Source organism: Micromys minutus (genome assembly GCF_963924665.1).
Source record: "Micromys minutus genome assembly, chromosome: 8".
NCBI classification, from domain to species: domain Eukaryota; kingdom Metazoa; phylum Chordata; class Mammalia; order Rodentia; family Muridae; genus Micromys; species Micromys minutus.
This window is the reverse complement of record NC_137977.1, coordinates 8,683,022-8,702,841: the sequence shown is the minus strand read 5'-3', so window position 1 is coordinate 8,702,841 and position 19,820 is coordinate 8,683,022. Positions and strand designations below refer to the sequence as shown.

The following is a 19,820-nucleotide window of genomic DNA, read 5'->3' as shown; positions in this document are numbered from 1 at the left end:
TGGTATGCAGTGGTATGAAATCTTCTTTCTGATTTCATAGTCTCTTTTTTTTCAGAATTATCGTTTCTTGGGAGCAGAGCCTTGACTTTCTGTTGTAAACATACATAGCTTGTCAGCCACACTTAGGCTGATCTCAGTGATAGAACACTAATCCTTTCACAGTAGGGACCAGCTCCGTAAGTAAATGCTCATCCAATGACAGACAGACAGGTCAAAATAAATTACATAGAGAATCACTCTGTAATGCCCAGGATCCCTTCCTAATGGGAGTCTAGAGTTCTTTTAGAACAAGAGATAAACAGGAAGATGGTAGAATTAGTAAATAAATATTGTCAAAGCGAAACAAACCATGCCATTTATCATGAACGGCTGCTGTGCACACTGGCGTAGTCTACATAGGATGGATGAAACTTTGGATTACGTTTATGGCCTATGCCTTTGTTTAAAGACCATGATTGTAATTGAAATGAAATAGTGTAGTTACTTTAGTAAACTCTTTCAAGTGTAAAGTGCCGTGTCAGAAACCTAGCAGTGTAATAACCCTCAAAGAGAGAGCTCTCTCCTGCCCAATGCCTCTCCTACTGTGACCTCAGCTGCAGGCACTGTGTTTTGTCCTAATGCACGCCAACTGTTTCATTTCTGTTGCTGTGATAAATACCCTGACAAAAGGCAGCTGAGGGGAAAGGACTTCTTTCAGCTCACAGTCCAGGGTTATAGTTTGTTACGGCAGGGACACAGAACAGTCACTTTGTCCTCAGTCAAGAGACAAGGGCTTGTATGCTCACCTGCTGGCTGGCTGGCTTGGCTTCCTTCTCCACTCACACAGTTGCAGAAAGGGAGGAAACAGGACCACTCACCGTGGGCTGGCTCTACCCACATCTATGAACTTAGCTATTCCCAGAGACAGTTTAAACCATGGGCCAACCGCAGTCTACACCGCCCCTCAATGAGACTATTCTCAGGTTGACAAGCAAACCTGACCATCATCCTGGCCTTTCCAGTGACAGTGCACTCTTTCCCACACATGTCCTAGTCTCGCTGTGTCCCGTGGGTGTGTAGAGCCTCACTGCATCTTCCATTTCTCATACTGATTAAAGGTGTTGATTTTGTTTTTGTTTTTTATGTCTCTTCTGTTTATTTGACTTGGAAGTATGTTATTTTCTGATATTTTAATTGTCTTTGGTTGGGTTGAAGGATTCTTTGTGTATGCTCGCCGTAGGTAATTCGTGAGTTATGCTTGGCAAGTGTTTGTGTCCAGACTGTGGTCTGCCCTTTAATTTTGACAGAGTTTGTTTCGCCCCTCGGTGCTGGGATTAAACCCAGAGCCTTGCCCTGCCGCTTGAGTGCACTGCGGTGAGATGCGGTCCCAGCTCCAGACAGGTTCTTATTGAAAAGCAACGGTTTTAATTTTGATAAAGTCCAATTTATTGATTTTTTTTCATAGTACCTGCTTCTTGTTTTGCAGTTGAGAATGGGTTTCTGATATTTTCAGAGTATTTTTCTCCAGAACGTTTGTGGTTTTAACTCTCATATTTAGCCCAGTTTCTCTGAGGTAATATCTTTATGTGTGGTGTGAGGTAAGGAAGAAAGGTTGGTTTTCTTGTTTTGTTTCTTTCTCTTGGCTGTGGTTTTTAGTTATTCCATCACCATTTATAAAATAGGTAATCTTTTCCTCACTGGCTCCTTTGTTGGAACTGAGTTTCTATACATATACATATGTACATGGAACATGTATGTAAATCTATTTCTGGTCTTTCTGTCCCGTTCCATTGAATCTACTTGTCTGTTTTTCTAATAAGAGGTGTGTGTGTGTGTGTGTGTGTGTGTGTGTGTGTGTGCGTGCGTGCCTGTGTGTGATTTCACCCTCCATTTTTTAGTAGAATATGCAACAAAATTAATAATGGCCAAAGAATGGCCTAACTTGTATTACTAAGGGTTGCTTTTTCTTTCTTTTCTTTTTTTCCTTTTCTTTCTCTTCTTTTCTTTCTTTTTTCTTTTTTCTTCTTCTTTCTCTTTTCTTTTTCTTTTCTTTCCTTTTTGTAGCAATTGCTCAGATTTTTTACTGAAAATTGAAGAATATCCAATTAGAAGTTTTTCCCCTGTGGTTTATTCTGATTTAAAAAAAAAAAAAAAAAAAAAAAAACTTCTCAGCTTTTTGTATGTGCTTTACTCCCTCCCTTAGAACTGTGCCTGCTCACACCACCTTGAGACAGTATCTCACTGTGTAGCCCTGCCTGGCCTGACTGGTGTTCAATATATAGACTAGACCAGCCTTGAATTCACTGAGATCCACCTGCATTTACCTCCCAAGGGCCAGTTTCAAAGGTGTAATGATGCCTCACCTAAATGTGTTGAACTTTTCAACATGGCAACTTATCCTATAATCAATTGACCTTTTTTATGATAACAAGTCGGAATTTTAAGCTATCTTCATGATAGCTGTAGTTATGGATCTGTGCTGGTTCAGAAACCACTGGTTTTTGTTTCTGAAGCATCGTCCACCCATAACCAGCTAGCATGGCACTTTTGAAGGCATGTACTCTGTGGAGTTCAGTGTGTTGAATGACTTTATGTACGCGATGAAGCCATCCACCAGAGCAGCTCAAGTCTGTGAAGTCTGAATCTCAGCCTTGATTGATACTAAATCAGCAACACACATTTGATAGCTTGTGGCTTTGAACCAGAAATATTTTCACCTTCGTGAGGTAGAAGAATCACTTCTCTGCTGGTTGAGTGCCCTGACTTAGAGCCAACTGAAGAGCACCCAGAAAGCTGGAGTATCCACAGGTGGCTTTCGATCCTCGTCGAAGACGAAATGGGAGATAAAGTTCTGTTCGCCCCTGAGGACAGAGAGATGAGGAAGGCCGTGGGGCTGACAGGTGCCCAGCAGAGCAGATGCTGGTTAGATTGCTCATGTATGTAGAACACAGTTGATACAAGAAGGAAGTTAAGTCCCCAGTAGTCATCACTCTTGAAATAGAGCACAGAGACAGGCTTGAACACTTCATCACAAACAGCCGAGTGCCTCATCCACACCTTGCCTGTGCTTATATTGCTAGGGAGTGGCATTGGGGGAAGCGCTGAGCTGTTGTGGGGTCTAATGAGAGGAGGGTAAGTCAGCTTAGGATCCCTCAGGCCTTGCCCTGTCTGTCTTCTTAAGAACATCAAGGGATCCCTCTACCCTTTCAATGACGGCAAGGCACACATAGTGACTTTACTAGAGAGACACTTTAGACCCAGAAGGAAGTCTAACCTAGACCTTGCAAAGGCCAGGACAGGCCACCACTTTATACACTGCCCATCACTCAACAAAGGGTTTCTGTAGTGAATAAACCAGGGATCCTAGTTTGTTGTGGTGGCAAAATACCTTGGCAAAAAGAAACTTAGGGAGGAAGGGATTTGTTTTAGCTCAAGATTATAGTCCATCATCCCGAGGAAGTCAAGGCAGGAACTTGAAGGGCTAGTCACATGCTTCCCTCAGTCAGGAGCAGAGAGATGAGCACACTCACGCCTTCCTCTCCTTTTACCTTCTATGCCCTCTTATAGTCAGGACCCAAAGCCAGGGAATGATACTGCCCACGGTGGGCTTCGTCTTACCATGCTAATCGGTACAATCAAGAAAGACCTTTCACAGGCATGCTGACAGACCAGCCTGACCTCTAGACAACCCTCACTGATACTCCTCATCACACCAACTAAAGCCCTTACTCTTCTGAAAGGGGGCGGTAGTAAATTGTCATGTGATGTGCAGGCTCAGTTTAGAAAATACAGTGGGCTCTATGTAGAGAAGGAGACGTAAGCGAGACCAGAACAAGAGAGAACACTTAACTTCCGTACTCATACTCAATGGAGAGGATAATGGCTTGGGCTTTGGTGGCCCAGAACATTGTGAACAGTGGCCAGGTTGGGTTTTAATTAGGGTGAAATTATTTACTCATACAGTGGTAGTAGCTTGAGTGACAGGGGTTCTCCTTGGCCTTTAGTATGGATTTTCTCAAACATGAATAGGCGGCCACAGAGTTTTAAAGAAAATGTCCACAAAGGAGACACAGTCAAGTCAGGTAACAGAGAACAAAGAAGACAGAGTCAACAGAAACTTACAATCAGGATCCACAGAGCTAAGGGGAAAATGAGAGTATTTCTGAAAAGAGAATGGTTTACCATTAAGAAAGAGCGATCAGAGCAGAGCATCAGTGTGTGTGTGTGAAAATGTGGTAGCCGGAAGCTTTGGAAGAATAGCTGGGAGGTCAAAGAACGTCTAAAGCAGAACCAAAATGTAAGAAAGCAGAGGCCAAGAGCACCGCTGTCCTCCAAGAGGCTCATGGGATAGCGCCATCCTCCGAATGTGTACCTCTCACCCGCCCTGGTGAGGCTCAGCTCGGCTCTGCTCCAAGAAGAATTCTGTTTCTATGATGTGGTCAGCGTCATGAATGTTGACTAGCCTTTTTTATATCTGTTCTTTTTCCCAAGTACTAGCGATCTAGCATGGCCACTGAGTTACACGCCCTGTTTACAGAGGTCACTGAGTTTTGCTGCGATTTTAATATATTAATGTGTAACCAATGCAGTCACTCATTGGAGTTCTAGAAGAACCACAGAGGAAGTTTTTAGGAGTGTGGATAGAAGGGGCTAAAGAAGAAAATATAAGGAAAACCTTTAAAGCATGATGTGGTAGAGTATGCTACCTAGCACTTAGAAGGCAGAGGCAGGTGAATTTCTGAGTTCAAGGACACCGGGGGCTACACAGGGAAATCCTGTCTCAGAAAAAGCATACGTCTTTAGGTGAGAGACACACTCCCCAGTGCTGACTGAATTGATTTTTGGGGGGAGGTGTCAAGGAGGTAATTAGTTATACAGAAAACCAGTTATCTTCTTGACCAAAAAGAAAATCAATTCAGTCAGCACTGAAGAAATATTTACACAGAATCAATGATAATGTTACTGTTTATCTTCCTTTCCATCTTTTCTGTTTCACTACAAAAGCCAGTGTGCTTTCTGCAGCCTGCACACCACACTGAGTAGCATCCCTCTCGAGGCCGCACTGATGGCTCCTTCACTTCTGCCACAGCCCTTCTTCCTGTGTTTTGGGGAACGATTTTGTAAGATTTGTTAAGGCATTTGTAAATGTCCTTAATTTTCTTTAGATGCCAAACCGAAGTTTGCTGTCTTCTGTAGACAGGATCATCGCTGAATAAAGAAAAATGGCTACAGTGTAGGAACTTGGGTTTTATGTAATAAGTTCCTGTATTGTGTCGGTTTAAAATGTTCTTGTCTTATCATGGAGTGTAACAAAAGAAACCGTTGTCCATGCCCTGTGATGTAGGATGGGTACAATAGGAAGGAGGCTGGTGTGTGTTGTCTACAATGTTCTTGACGTCCTGTAAACACCAGGACTTCAGAGTCCTTCCCTGAACCTCTGTCCTCCCACGAAGATGCCCAACTTTATTATATAGGGAAGTATATGTTTGTCTCTTTCAGTTTCCTGCCTTAATTTCCCCCATCCCCCATGTTAGGGATCAAACCCAGGAAGTTCTTATCACGGAGCCACACCCCTCCCCCCTGTCTTAATGAGAAGCGTTTTTATTACTCGGAGTGAGTGTGTGCAAATGGGTGCAGGGGCCCTGGGACGTGGAGTCACAGATGTCATGAGCTTCGTGATGTGGGCACAGGAAACAAACTCGGTTCCACTGTAAGAGAGGAGGGGGCTCTTGAGGGCTGAGCCACCCCCAGCAGCACCCCTGTGTCAGTTTTCAATATTGTACAAAGTACAGAACATACTTACTTTAGGTTTTGGTCACGCAGCCTGTGATCTGGCCATATTTGAAGCATAGATACAGGCTGACGTGTTCATGTAATGTACACCACAGCAGTAGACTAGAACGTAATCACTGTTCACTTTTCCTTTGTCACCAAATAGGTCGTGAGTAAGTTTAAACAGTATGCAGTCATGTGCCCCATAACAGCATCACCAGGCAGTGGCAGCATCCGTATAAAATGTGGTACCCAAAGAGTATCACCCAGTGATGCAGCAGCCATAGTTTGTGTCTGTAACTCTGGGACATTCATCGGTCCCTGACCCCTCCACCAGGAAGTGGGCCTGGCTGCGTTCCATGTGCTTCTGACTTGTTTCTTTCATTAACGAGACATAACTATGACGAAATCTGAGTACCTTTCCTGCTTTCTCTGCTCCGTGGAGACCGGCACACAACCGTTCAATCGCGCCATGCTCTTCAATGTGGGTTTCAAAGAGGCCATGAAAGACAGAACCTGGGACTGTGTGATCTTCCATGACGTGGATCATCTGCCTGAAAACGATCGGAACTATTACGGGTGTGGAGAGATGCCGAGGCACTTCGCAGCAAAGCTGGACAAGTACATGTACATGTGAGTAGCTCGCCCTGTCTTGATCCTAAATGGTGTGTGCTTGCCGCCGCATGCTGGGCCTCCGTCCGAGTCTGCTCAGCAGACAGAGGAGCACCATCCCCTGCTCCATATCCTAGGAAGCCAGGACAAAGACTGGTTTGTCCATTTGAGATTGTGCAGGGGTTGAGTGGGGAAGAAACTGGCTCCTATAGTAAGCACATAGATTTAAGTCTGGGTTTTCACCCTTGGGCCTTACGTAGTCATTCAATCCCCTCAAGGTTGCTTTCATTTTCCTTGGATGGTAGAGGTCATCTGTGGGGCAGCTTTCTTGGATCACACATCCTAACCCTACCATGTGTTAGCTCTTCCTGTCTCCCCTCCCCTTAGAGACAGTTCGGGGTCCAGACTGCTCTTCTGCAGATTGCCTGCTCTTTAATTATGTGAAGCAAATGTCCCCTGCCGTGTGTGTGTGTGTGTGTGTGTGTGTGTGTGTGTGTGTGTGTGTGTACTCGCTATTAAGAGTAGGCAGGTATATATACACAAGTGTACGAATCTGAAGGCCAGAGCTTCCTGTCAGGTGTCTCCTTTAGTCTTCTTCCATCCTATGTCTGCACTTGGAATTCACCAAGTCATTTAGACCTGATAGCCAAGAAGCCCCAGGGTCCTGTCTCTTCCCCGGTGCTGGGGCTACTGGCACACACCCTTGTACCCAGCTTTTTATATGGGTGCTGGGAATTCAAATTCAGTTCCTTGTGCTTACAAGGCAAGCATTTTTCCTTTCGAGTCACCTCCCCAGACCTGTGTCCCATCTTTATTATGTAAGTAGATGTTAGTCTGTAAAATCTGAAGCACTCAAGTTAATGACCTAGTATTGACAGGAGGCTTGAGGAAAGCAGCAGCAGGTGACAGACTTTGCCACAGTTGGTGCCACCTTGGTGTACCCAGATATCAGCTTTACTTGGCAAATAGGAATTGCGCATGGTGCCATGAGTTTGTTCGAGTACCAGTGTGTCACACCGAGAGCTCAGTTCACCTCCTTCCATCCTCTCTTTCCTGACTCCCTCATCCCCTCCCCCGGGGAGCCATGCTCCCACACACAGATAGCCTTTATCTACATAGATGGTTTAAGGACTAATGTTTTGCAAGAGATGGAAACCTTGTAACTTCTGCCTTTCTGAGTTTGCCTTACTTTGCTTAATCTAAGGATCTCTGGTGGGATTCATTTCTCTCTAAATAGTGCGGCTTTGTTCCTTCTTTTATGGCTGACAAAAAACCCATTGTGTATGCATAATTTTTAAAAGAGAGCAGTCCAGAGGTTTAGACACAGGATAGGAGCTTGTTAGGAAGTCACAAAGTTGCAGGGAGAGGATGGCAGCAGGTCAGGGTCTGGACAGGTCTATTCGCAGACAGCAGTCACAGGTGGATGCTTGCGGTGGTGGCCTTGTTCCAACTCCGCACCTGCTGGCTTGTCTCCAATTCGGACAGTGTAATCGAAGCGCTGTTAAGATGTTTGGGGTTTTGTTTTTGATTTCTTTTGTTGTTGTTTAATATATTTCTGATACTTTCATTTAACTTAGGCTTTTTTTTTTCTTCTTGCTTATGTACAGAATACAACTCCCAAGAGTTGTCCCCTGATAGTATCCCTTCCACAGCTACGAACACAAATAAACACAGCAAACGTTTAAAATGCTTCAAAGTTTGACCAGCTTCTTGGAATTTGAGTTAGAGAAAATAGGGAAACTAAAACCTAAAAATACTTTCCTAACTCCTAGTGTTTTAAAAATAAATATATGTGGAGCGGGTGAGATGACTTAGCGGGTGGAAGTGTGTGCGAGCCAGACTGACAGCCTGAGTTTGATCTCCAGAGCCCGTGCTGTAGAAGGGGGAACTGACACCCCCTTCCCATAGGTGCTCCATGGCATCCCCCACAATAAGTATGTAAAAAATGTTTTAAAAGTATATATTAAATATACGTGAGTATTGTGTTAGTAATTTTAGAAATAGAAATTCGCTGGAAAGATGGCTTCAAGGTTAAGAGCACTGGCTGTTCTTCCAGAGGTCCTGAGTTCAATTCCCAGCAACCACATGTTGGCTCATAACCATCTGTAAAGGGATCTGATTTCTTCTTCTGGTGTGTCTGAAGACAGCAGCAGTGTGCCCACATATCAAAAATAATAAATAATTCTTTTTCAAAAAGAAATAATGCATTTCAAAGCTAAATGTGTTTCTTTCTGGTGTATATTTACCCTGTTCTGTGTAACAAATAATATACTCATAAATAAAGTCAGCTAATATTTTTAAATGTTTTCAACTTAGCAAAACCTATCATCGCATGGACAGTTACTAATATGTGTAAGCACGTTTTTGTGAGAATATTGTGCACCTTTTGAACACTAGAACTTGAGTCATAAAATTTCAGTTGACACGCATGTTTTGATTTTACATTTGATTTAAGTACTTGCTTTGATATGCTATAAAAATGTTTCATTTCTCAGTCCGAATTCTTCAGAATTTTTTTTTTTAAGAAAAAAATAGAAGTGTATGTTGTAGCGTATGAGAGGTGTGGCATTTGTGACTAGTGTCCTAATGTCCTGATGGATGTGGAACAGGGTGTTCTGTTCTTTTTCCAGTCTTCCTTATAAGGAGTTCTTTGGTGGGGTGAGTGGCCTGACAGTGGAACAATTTAGGAAGATCAACGGTTTTCCCAATGCCTTCTGGGGATGGGGAGGAGAAGATGACGACCTCTGGAACAGGTATGTTGAGTAGCTTGGTAACTCAGCTTCTCCATTGTCATTGGTAAAATCACACCTCTCCTAAGAAAGGAGACTTTGGGTTGGGAGTTTTGGAAGTTCCCAGATTTGTTTTTGTTTCTCACTTTTGTTCTGAAATTCATTCAGTCCATTTTATGTTACCCGGCAGAGTTCACTACGCTGGATACAATGTAACCCGGCCAGAGGGGGACTTGGGAAAATACACTTCTATTCCTCATCACCATCGAGGGGAAGTACAATTTTTAGGACGGTGAGTTTAATGTCATCTTGAGACTTCAGGGCTTCAAAATTAATAGGCTGCATGGGTATTTTTGTTTGTTTGTATAGGGAAGGAACTTTCATGATCAAAGGTCTCTGGCAAATGTTTTTGGGTTGCAGTTATAGGGTGTGTGTCTCTGTGTGTGGTTGGTGTGTGTGTATGTGTGTGTGTATAGAAGGAGAGACAGATGTAGACAATCATATCTATGTTCATGACTAGTTAACGTCATATTTTTAAAATGTTTCCCTCATGTAAAATATAATCTAAGTTGCAAGAGTATAAAATTCTCTCTCTCTTTAAGGTAACCTGTTTTTGACAAGTAAAAGCCTAATTTAAGAAATGGCTTAGAGATTTTTAAAGTATTCCTTTATTATGAGAGTGAATATTTCCCACATTTACTGCTGTTTCTTCTTAGGTATAAGTTACTTCGTTATTCTAAGGAGCGTCAGTACATCGACGGATTGAACAATTTATTATACACACCCAAAATACTGGTTGATAGGCTGTATACAAATATATCTGTAAACCTCACGCCAGAGTTGGCTCCAATTGAAGACTATTAAAAGAAGTCATTCTCGTGGTGGGGCAGACCACAGTGCTGAATCGTGAACTTGGCTTGGAATGCGCTCACCGTGGAAGTTAGAGATTGGTGTGTATCTCAGTATCCTGGTCTATAAAAAGAGCCAGCAGTCCTCAATGTTTACAGCGCGGGCTCCATCCTTCACCCTCCCCCACGCTCCTCCCTGCTGGGGGTATCCCCCATGGCAGGCACTGTAGAGATGAGAACCCCATTGCTTGGGATTGGAAGTGAAGAAAACTCCTTACACAGAGAAAATTTTTATACTGAAATCTATAATTTAATTCAAGAGAATGCTTTTATTTCCGTTCAAACATATTTTGTACATATGTGATGTAAATTAAATGTGTTCAAATTGTTGGAAAATAAGATGTCACAATTTTGCATGTAATTGGTTATGCCTTCATTGGACTTTTATAGACATTTTTTTTGTTTGCATGGGAAAAGACTGTAAATTTATGTCTCCAAAAAAAGGTTAAGAAATGAAGGGACTGTCAGCGACAGACAAAGATAATACAGTAACTGTTCTGGTTGTACTGGTGTTCAGCGTTAGACCTTCAGCCCCCTGGGAGGAGGCACAGTCCTCTGAGGGCTTTGAAGGAAGGAAGGACTTGCATAGCTTTGCTTCCTGCCACGATTATCTGTTTTGTTTGTTTTCCTTGCTTGCAGTCTCATCAGATTTTGCCAAGTCAGCAGCCATATCGTTTATGCATACTGCATGAGTATTACCAAGATAATCTTCAGAGCTGTAAAGTGACATGCTGCACAGGACCTCTTCACGTTAAATGTCTCTATGTACCTCCGCCGTGTCAGGGATCTTGTGCCTCAAACATGTTCCCAAGGTTGTGTCTTTACACAGTATATATGTTTTTCCAATCTCGTAATGAACAGCATTATTATTTCCATCTTAGAAGAACCAAAAGATGGTATCTTCTTTTAAAAACATTTTTTTTAAAGATTGACTTTATGGAGAATCCAGTAGTGCTTATACAGATTAATTATACTATTAGATGAGAAATTAGATGCTCTATTTTTATGAAGATAAATGCTTAGATTAAAACAAACTTCAACTTTAACGCTCAAATGTACATGATCCCCTTTCACATCAGCCAGTTATTCAAAGTTTTTTTCTGCTTTCAAGAAATCTCTGGTGTTATTCAATTTTTTTTAAATACAAGTATAATTTAATGCACATTCTCCCACCTCTGATGGTGCTGGGAATTGAACCTAGAGCCTATAGACTTCCCTTAAAATCAGCAATTGTATGTGTGGATGCTGTGACTTCTGAAATAGGTGTCACTACTCAACGCCAAGTCTGCTTTCCTCTACACTTGGTGAGGTTCTCGAGGACCGAACAACAGCAAAGCCCAAGCAGTGTTCTTATTTTGAAAATTATCAATTATACAGATTCTTGAAAAGAAGCTTATATTCTCACGTAAGCTCTCATCTCCCGTACTTGAACAGATCTAAAACAGCATTGCCTGTCTGCCGAGATAGGCCTCCCTAAGAGCCCGGGGTGAGAGGATTCTGAGTGTGGGGACGTTTGTTCCGTTGTCTAACGAGAGTGTAGCCTGCAGTTGTCATTGTCTGTCATGGTTTTGGTAATGCTCATGGCCACAAGTCAGACCCGGAGAAGACGGATACCCTATCTGTCATGACAGCAGTCTCTCCATGTTTATTATTCTTAGAAGTGTTTCTGAAATATTTACCTCCCAACTTTTTTTGGCTATTCAATGTTAGTGAAAACAAACAAACAAAAAAAACCCCCCACAATTTCTGGAGACGAAGATTTTTGTATGTTAGTTTATTTTCTGTCTCTTGTGGCTAATGAAGTGTTGAATTTGACAGAATGACAGTGACGGGTAAAGTTGAGTTCAGGCAGTGAGACAGGCCTGTGGGTGTGGGATGGACCCAGCGCTGATCCTTCCTTACATGCTGTGGAATGTGGCACCACGTGAAATCTTATTGGGGGAAACACACTTTATAATGTGACAGGCTGACCTTTTGCATTGATACATAGTTCACAACTTTAGGAAAATTTAGAACTGGTGATCTGCCTTACTCTTTGGTTAAGTCTGGCATTAATATGGCTGTGGGAATTGGGTGTAAGTATTTTTGCTCTATCTTCGTGTTAAATCTGGTTTGTCAGCTTGTGAGAACCTCCTTTTCTAATTCAAACCTGGAATTTCTTTCAGTAATGAATAGAGACCTGTATGTGTTTTCATGAATGACAGTTTTGCCCGGTTACCATGATCACATGACGATAATTCCCTTCCTTACAAATTAGCACAAGCAGACAGTCTGATAGAATCAAATCTATTTGGTGGCTTTGCACTGGGTGTCTGGCCTCTGTACACTGCCTCGCTAACTGTGGTATTTAAAAGTGGTTTTTGTTTTGCTTTTTCCTAAACAAGTCAAATCAAGAACGTTGAAACCTATCTAAAATTAGAAAGAAAGCCCTCTGTCTTATCTGTCAATTGCTTAGTCTCAAATTTAGTGTGGCCATGGATGGCTGGGAGCTCCTCCTGGCATTGGGGAAGAGACATGTGCCTTTGAACTGAAGAAAGAAATCATGGCTGATGAGATGAAAGTTCCCACGTTCACTGTAATATTCTATCTGAAGATGTCATAGAATTATTTGCCAAAACTAGGGCTTTAATGAGGTGGGCTTCTCCAGCCCCCCCCTTCTAGAGTTATTTTCTGTTGTACACTCTTGAGATGGCTCAAGAGTGTAAAGGTGCCTGTACCAAGGCCGACAGCCTGCATTTGATCCCTGGAACCCACACTGTAGAAGGAGAGAACTACCCTGCACATTGTTCTCAGACTTCTGTATATGTGAGCACACACACACACATAAACACACACACAACACACACACAGGCGCACACATGCACTCACAGGAAAAGCTAATTAAAAGGCAATTAAAAGTTAAATCTCTGTTTATGTTTTATAAAAAGTTGTTTGGTAAGAAAATATTTATGAACTTTAAGTACAAAATTATTTATTAAAAATTCCTATTCCAGAGAGTCAATGGTGGTGTAAGCCTTTAATCCAAGCTCTCTGGAAGCAGAGGCAGGCTCTTTGAGTTGGAGGCCAGCTTTGTCTACGGAATGAGTTCCAAGACAGCTGGAGCTACACAGAGAAACCCTGTCTCAAAAACCAAACCAAAACAAAAACTCCTATTCCAGTTTATACTGATACCTGTTGTAAACGAAAATGGAAGTATTACCAACACAATATTGTCCCTTTGGAGACTCCCTTGGGGGGGGGAGCAGATTTTTGTGTCATTATATCTGTCCTGTTTCTTTATATACCTTTCAGATAAATAACACTCTAGATCTCTTGCCTTGGGTTTGCAGATTTGTTATTTGAGAAGCAGACTGTCACAGTGGTTTTTTTTTTTTTTTTTTTTTTTTTTTGGAAGGTGGAAGTGTACTTAAGATTATTTATTATGAAATGGAATACTTCTATGTACGTGCGTTGACATAAATGCTAGTGATTTCTTGCTGTCTCTCTCTTTTTTTTTTTTTTGTCTTGTTTTGCTTCTCATGGAAATGTTTGTACTTTTTTTATCATTGTCTTTTATGAAATATACTGTTCTAAAGACTTTGTGTGGTGATGTCATTGTTTTCTCTCAGACTGTCTTGGGGATTATCTGGTTTCCTTCTGAAATTGTGGGCAGATTGTTGATGCCTTAGTTGATGTTAAGGACTGAAAATATAAGGAGATCAAAGCTTAAATATACTCATGAGTTTCTTCAAAATACACTATCACATCAGACCTATCTGTACACTTGGTAATTAATGGTTTCAAGAATTATTTAGCCCAGGGTTGGGATGACTTAGTGGGTCAAGTGTTTTCCCCACAGATGTGAAGACCTGAGTTTGTCCCTGGAAACTGTGTAATGCTGGACATGGTAACACTCTCGGACCCCATGGTGAGATGTCAGGTGAAGATAGGAGAATACCTAGAGTCTTTTGTGCCAGTACAAGCCTGATACAAGCAACAACAAAAAGACCCCGACTTTAAGCAGAAGCAAGGGTCAATATTTGAGGTTGAAGTTGTCTTCTGACCTCCATCTGCAAGCTGGGGCACTCTCGCCTGCACGCGCGCGCACACACACACACACACACACACACACACACACACACTGAAACAAACGAAACACAGGAATTATGTTCTTACCTGCGGCCTTCACTTCCTTTTCTAGGCACAGCTTCTTGGTACTAAACTGAATGTTACAGTTAACTCGTTTTTGAGATATTAAATCGTTTTAAAGATATTTAAGGAAAAGCGGCCAAATTTCAAATACCTTGGGACTAGATTTGTTTTGTATAAGGGGCCACCATTTAGCCAATTAGTCATAAAATGTAATTAGGTTACTGCGCCTAGGATTCATAGCTATGGTGTGGGCTCAGAGGAGAGGGTTTACTTAGATTGGTTGTCACTGGGATGGAACCCAGAATCTCTAGACGAACATTCTACCAATGAGCTACATCCCCAGACTATTATTTTGATTTTCTGAGATAGTCCCCAGGCTGCTCTAGAACTGACTGTGTGGCCCAGACTTACCTCTACATTATTCTGGCACCTCTGCCTCTCAAGTGCTGGACTTACAGTCATATGCCACTACTCTTGGAGGTTGAATTTAATAGCATGTGTTTATTTTTGGTCCTTTAAATACATGTTGGGACAGGATGGTCTTATCTAGAGAAGGTTATATTTGTAAGGAATCTTATGCTATATCACTCTTGATGAAAAGTACTTCACAACAAAGTGATTTGCCACCACAGTATGCTATAATTAAAGGGGGAAGGAAGAGGAGAAGGAGAAAACATGGTTTGGACAATAAAACCAAACTCTTTCTCAACATGTTCTGTTTTACTTCATTTCATTTGAGACAAGGTCTCATGTATCCCAGATTGACCTTGAGCTCACCATGTGGCCAAAGCCAGCCTAGAACTCCTGATCCTGCATTCACCTGCCAAGTTCTGGGATTTTACTGGAGAGATGGCCTTTCCAGAGGACTAGAGCAAGCACCAGATGACAGGTATATGCCCAGACTTCAGACAGTCTTAAAATACAGTTTGGTGTTCTTGAAAGGAATTAGTAATTTAATCTTTACTGCTTTGACTTACGTTCTAGAGGCTCTTTGTGGTAGTTTAAATATTCTTGGCCCAGGGAGTGGCATGATTTGGAGGTGTGGCCTTGTTAGAAGAGGTGTGCCACCATGGGCATGAGCTTTAAGACTCTTCTCCTAACTGCCTGGAAGCCAGTTTTCTGTTTGCCTTTGGAACAAGATGTAGAACTCATCTCCTTCTGCTTCATGCCTGCCTGTACACTGCCATGCTCCTGCCTTGATAATGGACTGACCCTCTGAACCTGCAAGGCAGCCTCAATTAAACGTTATCCTTAGAAGAGTTGCCTTGGTTATGGTGTCTGTTCACAGCAGCGAAACCCTAACCAAAACACACTTGAAGAGGCAGCAGGCACTCTGACCCTCAAGGAGTATCTTTCTGCTGAACATAAAACCAGTAGACTATGTAGACCTGAAGAACACATGCCACCAACAAGGCTGCACTTGGTGACTCATGTTCCTGAGTGTCACTGTAGGAGTGATTCTTCTCTGTGTGTACACTGCTTCCCAGCTCTAAATAAGGACTCTGAAAGGGTGGTGGAAATGGTTGTCCTTCTGCAATAGACTAACAAGTGGAAGTAGACTCTGTTGAGGTTTGGTCTGTTGCTGTGTTATAATGCTAAATACTGGCCCCCAATGTCTGGTCGTCCCCTCCAGGTTATCCTTGATTGGTAAATAAAGATGCTAACAGCTTATAGTTGGGCTGAGGAGAGGTAAGCAGTGCTTCAGTTCCTGGGCTTGGCATCTGACGCAGAGACCAGAGAGAAAAGAGAGAAGGTAGAGAAAGGAGTAGATACGATGGAGTAGATGAGTCATGAGAACATGGCCATGAGGGCTGGTCAATCGGAGTAAAAGCCACCCCAGGGGAACATGGTGAGTTCTAACTTGCGGTTATTAACAGGGAAGTAGGTACCAAGAGCTTAGAGGGTTGGTGACTGCCCAGCTCTAGTGCTTTAAAGGCTTATCATAAATATAAAGGTTTTATGTATTTTATCCGGGAACTGAATGGTCAAAGGTAAAAACCCTCAATTCACACTAATTTTTACCATCGCAAACTCAGGTGGTTTCTGTGGGAAGACTCATACAGGACTGGCAAAGGTTACTAGCCAGTAAACAGCTGTTAAAGCTAATGGTTCTCAGTTTTTCGAGCCACTGGAGAAATATGGAGAAAGTTAGGTAAGCTAGCATTTGGAACACACCTGGCATTCCCAGCAAGAACTCAATTTGTATGAAGCCAGCTCCTGGCTTTACCTTAAAAGCCTTTCTTCTTTGCCAAAGCTTGGGTTATGTTTAACAAATATTTGGCAGGGAGCCCTTTGATTCTCAGAAGTTTTGACAGCAATTATGCATAATTGCACAAACAATTAGTAAAACTGGCAAAGGCCCTTGATTGACACGTGTCAGTAGTAGTAGGAATAGAAATGTGGCCAAGTAACAGGTGCTTAGGATAAATATAATAGATACCTCACCATTAGCTAATGTAACAGTGCCTTGTAAGAAGAAAGGGAAGGAGCATTCCACATCTTAACCATATCAAGTCAGTATTGTTGCTCTAACATTGTAGACACGCACATGCACTCGCACGTGCACACACACACACACACACACACACACACACACACACACACACACACAATCATGGTGAGATGGCTGTTACAAATGATCATTAGTTGCTTTTTATGGTGATCCCTCTGGCTTGGTCCCCTGACAGGACAAAAGGCACACTCCACCACACCTGGCCTTTCTTATTTTTCTTGTTTTAATGCGCTTTGAATATCTTGTAGGATCACAGGGCCAGCTTACAAAACAGTTAATGAAGAGAATGTTTCACTTATTACATTCTAAGATCTTTCAATCTAATTCCTTTTCTGATTCTCACATCTATGCAAACGTGTGAGTAGGTTTGGGAGTGAAAGTACATTCATTTTGCATTTCCAAGAGAGGGTCCACAGCAGAGAAGAGACTGCACTCCTGCTCACTCAGGCAAGAGTAATGGGTGAAGGGATTTTGAAGATTTCTGAAAGTCCATGCATCCTAGTGTAAGTTGATGTCAAGGTGATACATGATTGGACAGTAGAGAGTGAATGGGAACAACGTTTTGGAAAGACAAAAGAGAAGGAGAAGGGGGAGATTCAAGATGGAAGACGAGGATGACCCATCTCCTCCACGTGGCTCTGAGTAGCCATGGGTAGATATGTGTACTTTCTAGGGATGGATTTCTATAGGTCAATTTATCTTATCTAAGTGGGTGGTTTGTATCTTTGTCAACTGGTTGTAAGCTTATTGTATGGAGGGAGTGCGGATTAAGAATTTAACATATAAATCTGTTTGATAAGTTATTGATTGTTGAGTCATGTTTTTACTGGGCTGTGGAAGACAAGTGTGTGAAAGCAATGACTGAGAGACACCTGGAGCAAACAGATCTGGTGTGGGGCCCAAGGAAAGGCTTGGTAACTAACTGCCTAAGGGACTGTGCTCCACTCCACACTGGAGTGGCTCCCAGAGTTAAATAAAGCTCCCAAGGAGTGAGACTGCAAGGCCGGTAGCAACAGAACTTTTAATTTTTACCACAGAATCCTAGGACTTAACAGCCTACAAAAACCTTGCTAGAAGCCAATTTCTTATGAGATTCACCCCCCCCCACCACCACCACACACACTTATACAAACATACAGCATCCATTCCCTCCTCAAAAGGTACTAATCACAAACCAACCTTAGTCCACTTTGGGGAGCCAGTGGGTTTGGGAGGGTTAGTCACATAGCATGGCTGACGAGATACTGACAGGCATGGGCAACCCCAGGGCAGCCACGCCAGAAAGTGATCATCAGATGTGGTGGGACACCCTTTTTCTAGCTTTTCTCAGTTTATATACTAGCTGTGGGCAATTAAGGCAGAACAGAGTACAAATGGCTAGACGGAAGAGTCAGATACTCTGGCTGAGGGCTAGTGACTTTCCCACCTTCCTTCTAGGGGGAATGTTAACAGTTCTCATCAAGATGGCCTCTCTCGATTGTAGGCACAGCTGGTCTCAGGAACATGGTGGCAGTTACATGATAACACCTTACAACACAATTTCTAACTTTAGTCTTTAAGTCCAAAGAAATTCAACAATCTGTGAAGACTTTACACATCCACGGGCATGCACACACAGTGAGTGGTCTATGCGAAGTACGAAGTGCTCCATTGCATCTAAGAAAAAAAATACTTCATTGCCTACACAGAGAATTTGTTAAATAAGAAAACAAGGCTAGCCAAAGCAATATTGGGAAAAACTGGAGGAAATAATCAAGTAAATATTTGTTAATAATGAGTTTTAAGTAGTTACGTATCTAAAAAGTTGTTTAGAAGTCATTACTGGAAGTGGATGTAGTTTCACTCTGTGCCCCGAAGCTTAAGCATTATAATTACAAATCCCATTGAAGAACAAATGGAACAGGGACCATGGAACCAGAGAGAAGATCTTCAAGTCATTCAATTCACTTCCTTTACTTTGTATTAGTACAAGATAGAGACAGAAAATCTCCCCCTCCCTCCCTTTCTTTCTCTCTTTCTTCCTTTTCCATTCTTTGTCTTTTTATATAGTCCAGGTTGGCCTGGAACTCGCAATGTTTTCTGGCTGCCCTATTTAAACAGAACTGCTGTCCACTGGGTGGTCGGACCAGTGCTCCCACCCAGAGAGGCTGGAGAGCTCAGCAATGAAATTGCTTCTAAACTTATTTTCATTTTGAAAGGCTGGAAGGAAAAGCAATAGAGCCTAGGAGGCTCTGTGAAGTGTGAAGTAAAAGATGGAATTGTCTGGGGAGAGATAATTCTGCCTCTGCAATGAGCTCTTGGTGGATAAAATATAGCTTGAGGCAAAAATGTGCTTTGTTTTTATGTTTGACAGGTGCAATCAAATGTTGCAGGCAGGACTTCAATACTTATGATTATGCTTTTCGAGAGTTGCCTCCACCCCTTGGACGTGTGTGTGTGTGTGTGTGTGTGTGTATGTGTGTGTACACGCACGGCCAACTTTAGAGTTATTATGTTAAACCCAGTATGGTTAAAATTGAACTTATTTTCATGACAAATCTATTTTGTTTCGCTTTGTACACTTGCCTATATTACTGTGCTCATCCCCTGGTGTGTGTCTATGTGTGTGTGTGTGTATATGTGTGTACATGTGTGTGTATGCATATATGCATGTATGTGTGTGTGCATGTGTGTGTATGTGCGAATGTGTGTACATATGTATGTGTGTGTGCATGTGCTCGTGTGTGTGTATGTATGTATGTGTGTATGTATATATGTGAGTATGTATATATGTGTATGTGTGTGTGCATGTGTGTGTATGTGTGTATGTGTGTGTATGTATATATGTGTGTATGTGTGTATATGTATGTGTATATTCCAGTGTGTGTGTGTATGTTTGTATAAGTGTGTTTATCAGTTAATTGTAGATTTAGGATTTGACTAAGTTGTTGTTAGACAAGGTCTCACTATGTAGTTCTAGTTGGCTTAGAACTTACTATGCTGACTAGACTGACCTCGAGCTCACAGACATCCTTCTGCCTCTGCCTCTGCCTCCTGAGAGCTGGGTTCTGGTTGTGAGCTAGAATTGGTCTAAAGTGAATGAGAGAGACCTGGGGAGGTGGGGTTGACTCTGAGCTTATTTCATTTGCAAGGCTGGAAGGGAGAGTAACAAAGCTTTGGCGGAGTGAGCTCTCTGAC

General features: G+C 42.3%; 1 protein-coding gene across 2 annotated transcripts in view; it reads left to right on the top strand.

Annotated features, from left to right (window-relative positions):
* Nucleotides 1–10,214, top strand: part of B4GALT6 (beta-1,4-galactosyltransferase 6) — a 52,415-nt gene extending 42,201 nt beyond the window's left edge. For both annotated transcript variants that reach the window (XM_080920331.1, XM_080920332.1), the window contains exons 6-9: nucleotides 6,197–6,384; nucleotides 8,994–9,116; nucleotides 9,283–9,384; nucleotides 9,809–10,214. In XM_080920331.1, the coding sequence (XP_080776457.1) occupies nucleotides 6,197–6,384; nucleotides 8,994–9,116; nucleotides 9,283–9,384; nucleotides 9,809–9,956 (561 nt within the window). In that variant the 3' untranslated portion in view covers nucleotides 9,957–10,214. The remainder of the gene's footprint in view (nucleotides 1–6,196; nucleotides 6,385–8,993; nucleotides 9,117–9,282; nucleotides 9,385–9,808) is intronic.
* Nucleotides 10,215–19,820: the final 9,606 nt, after the last annotated feature.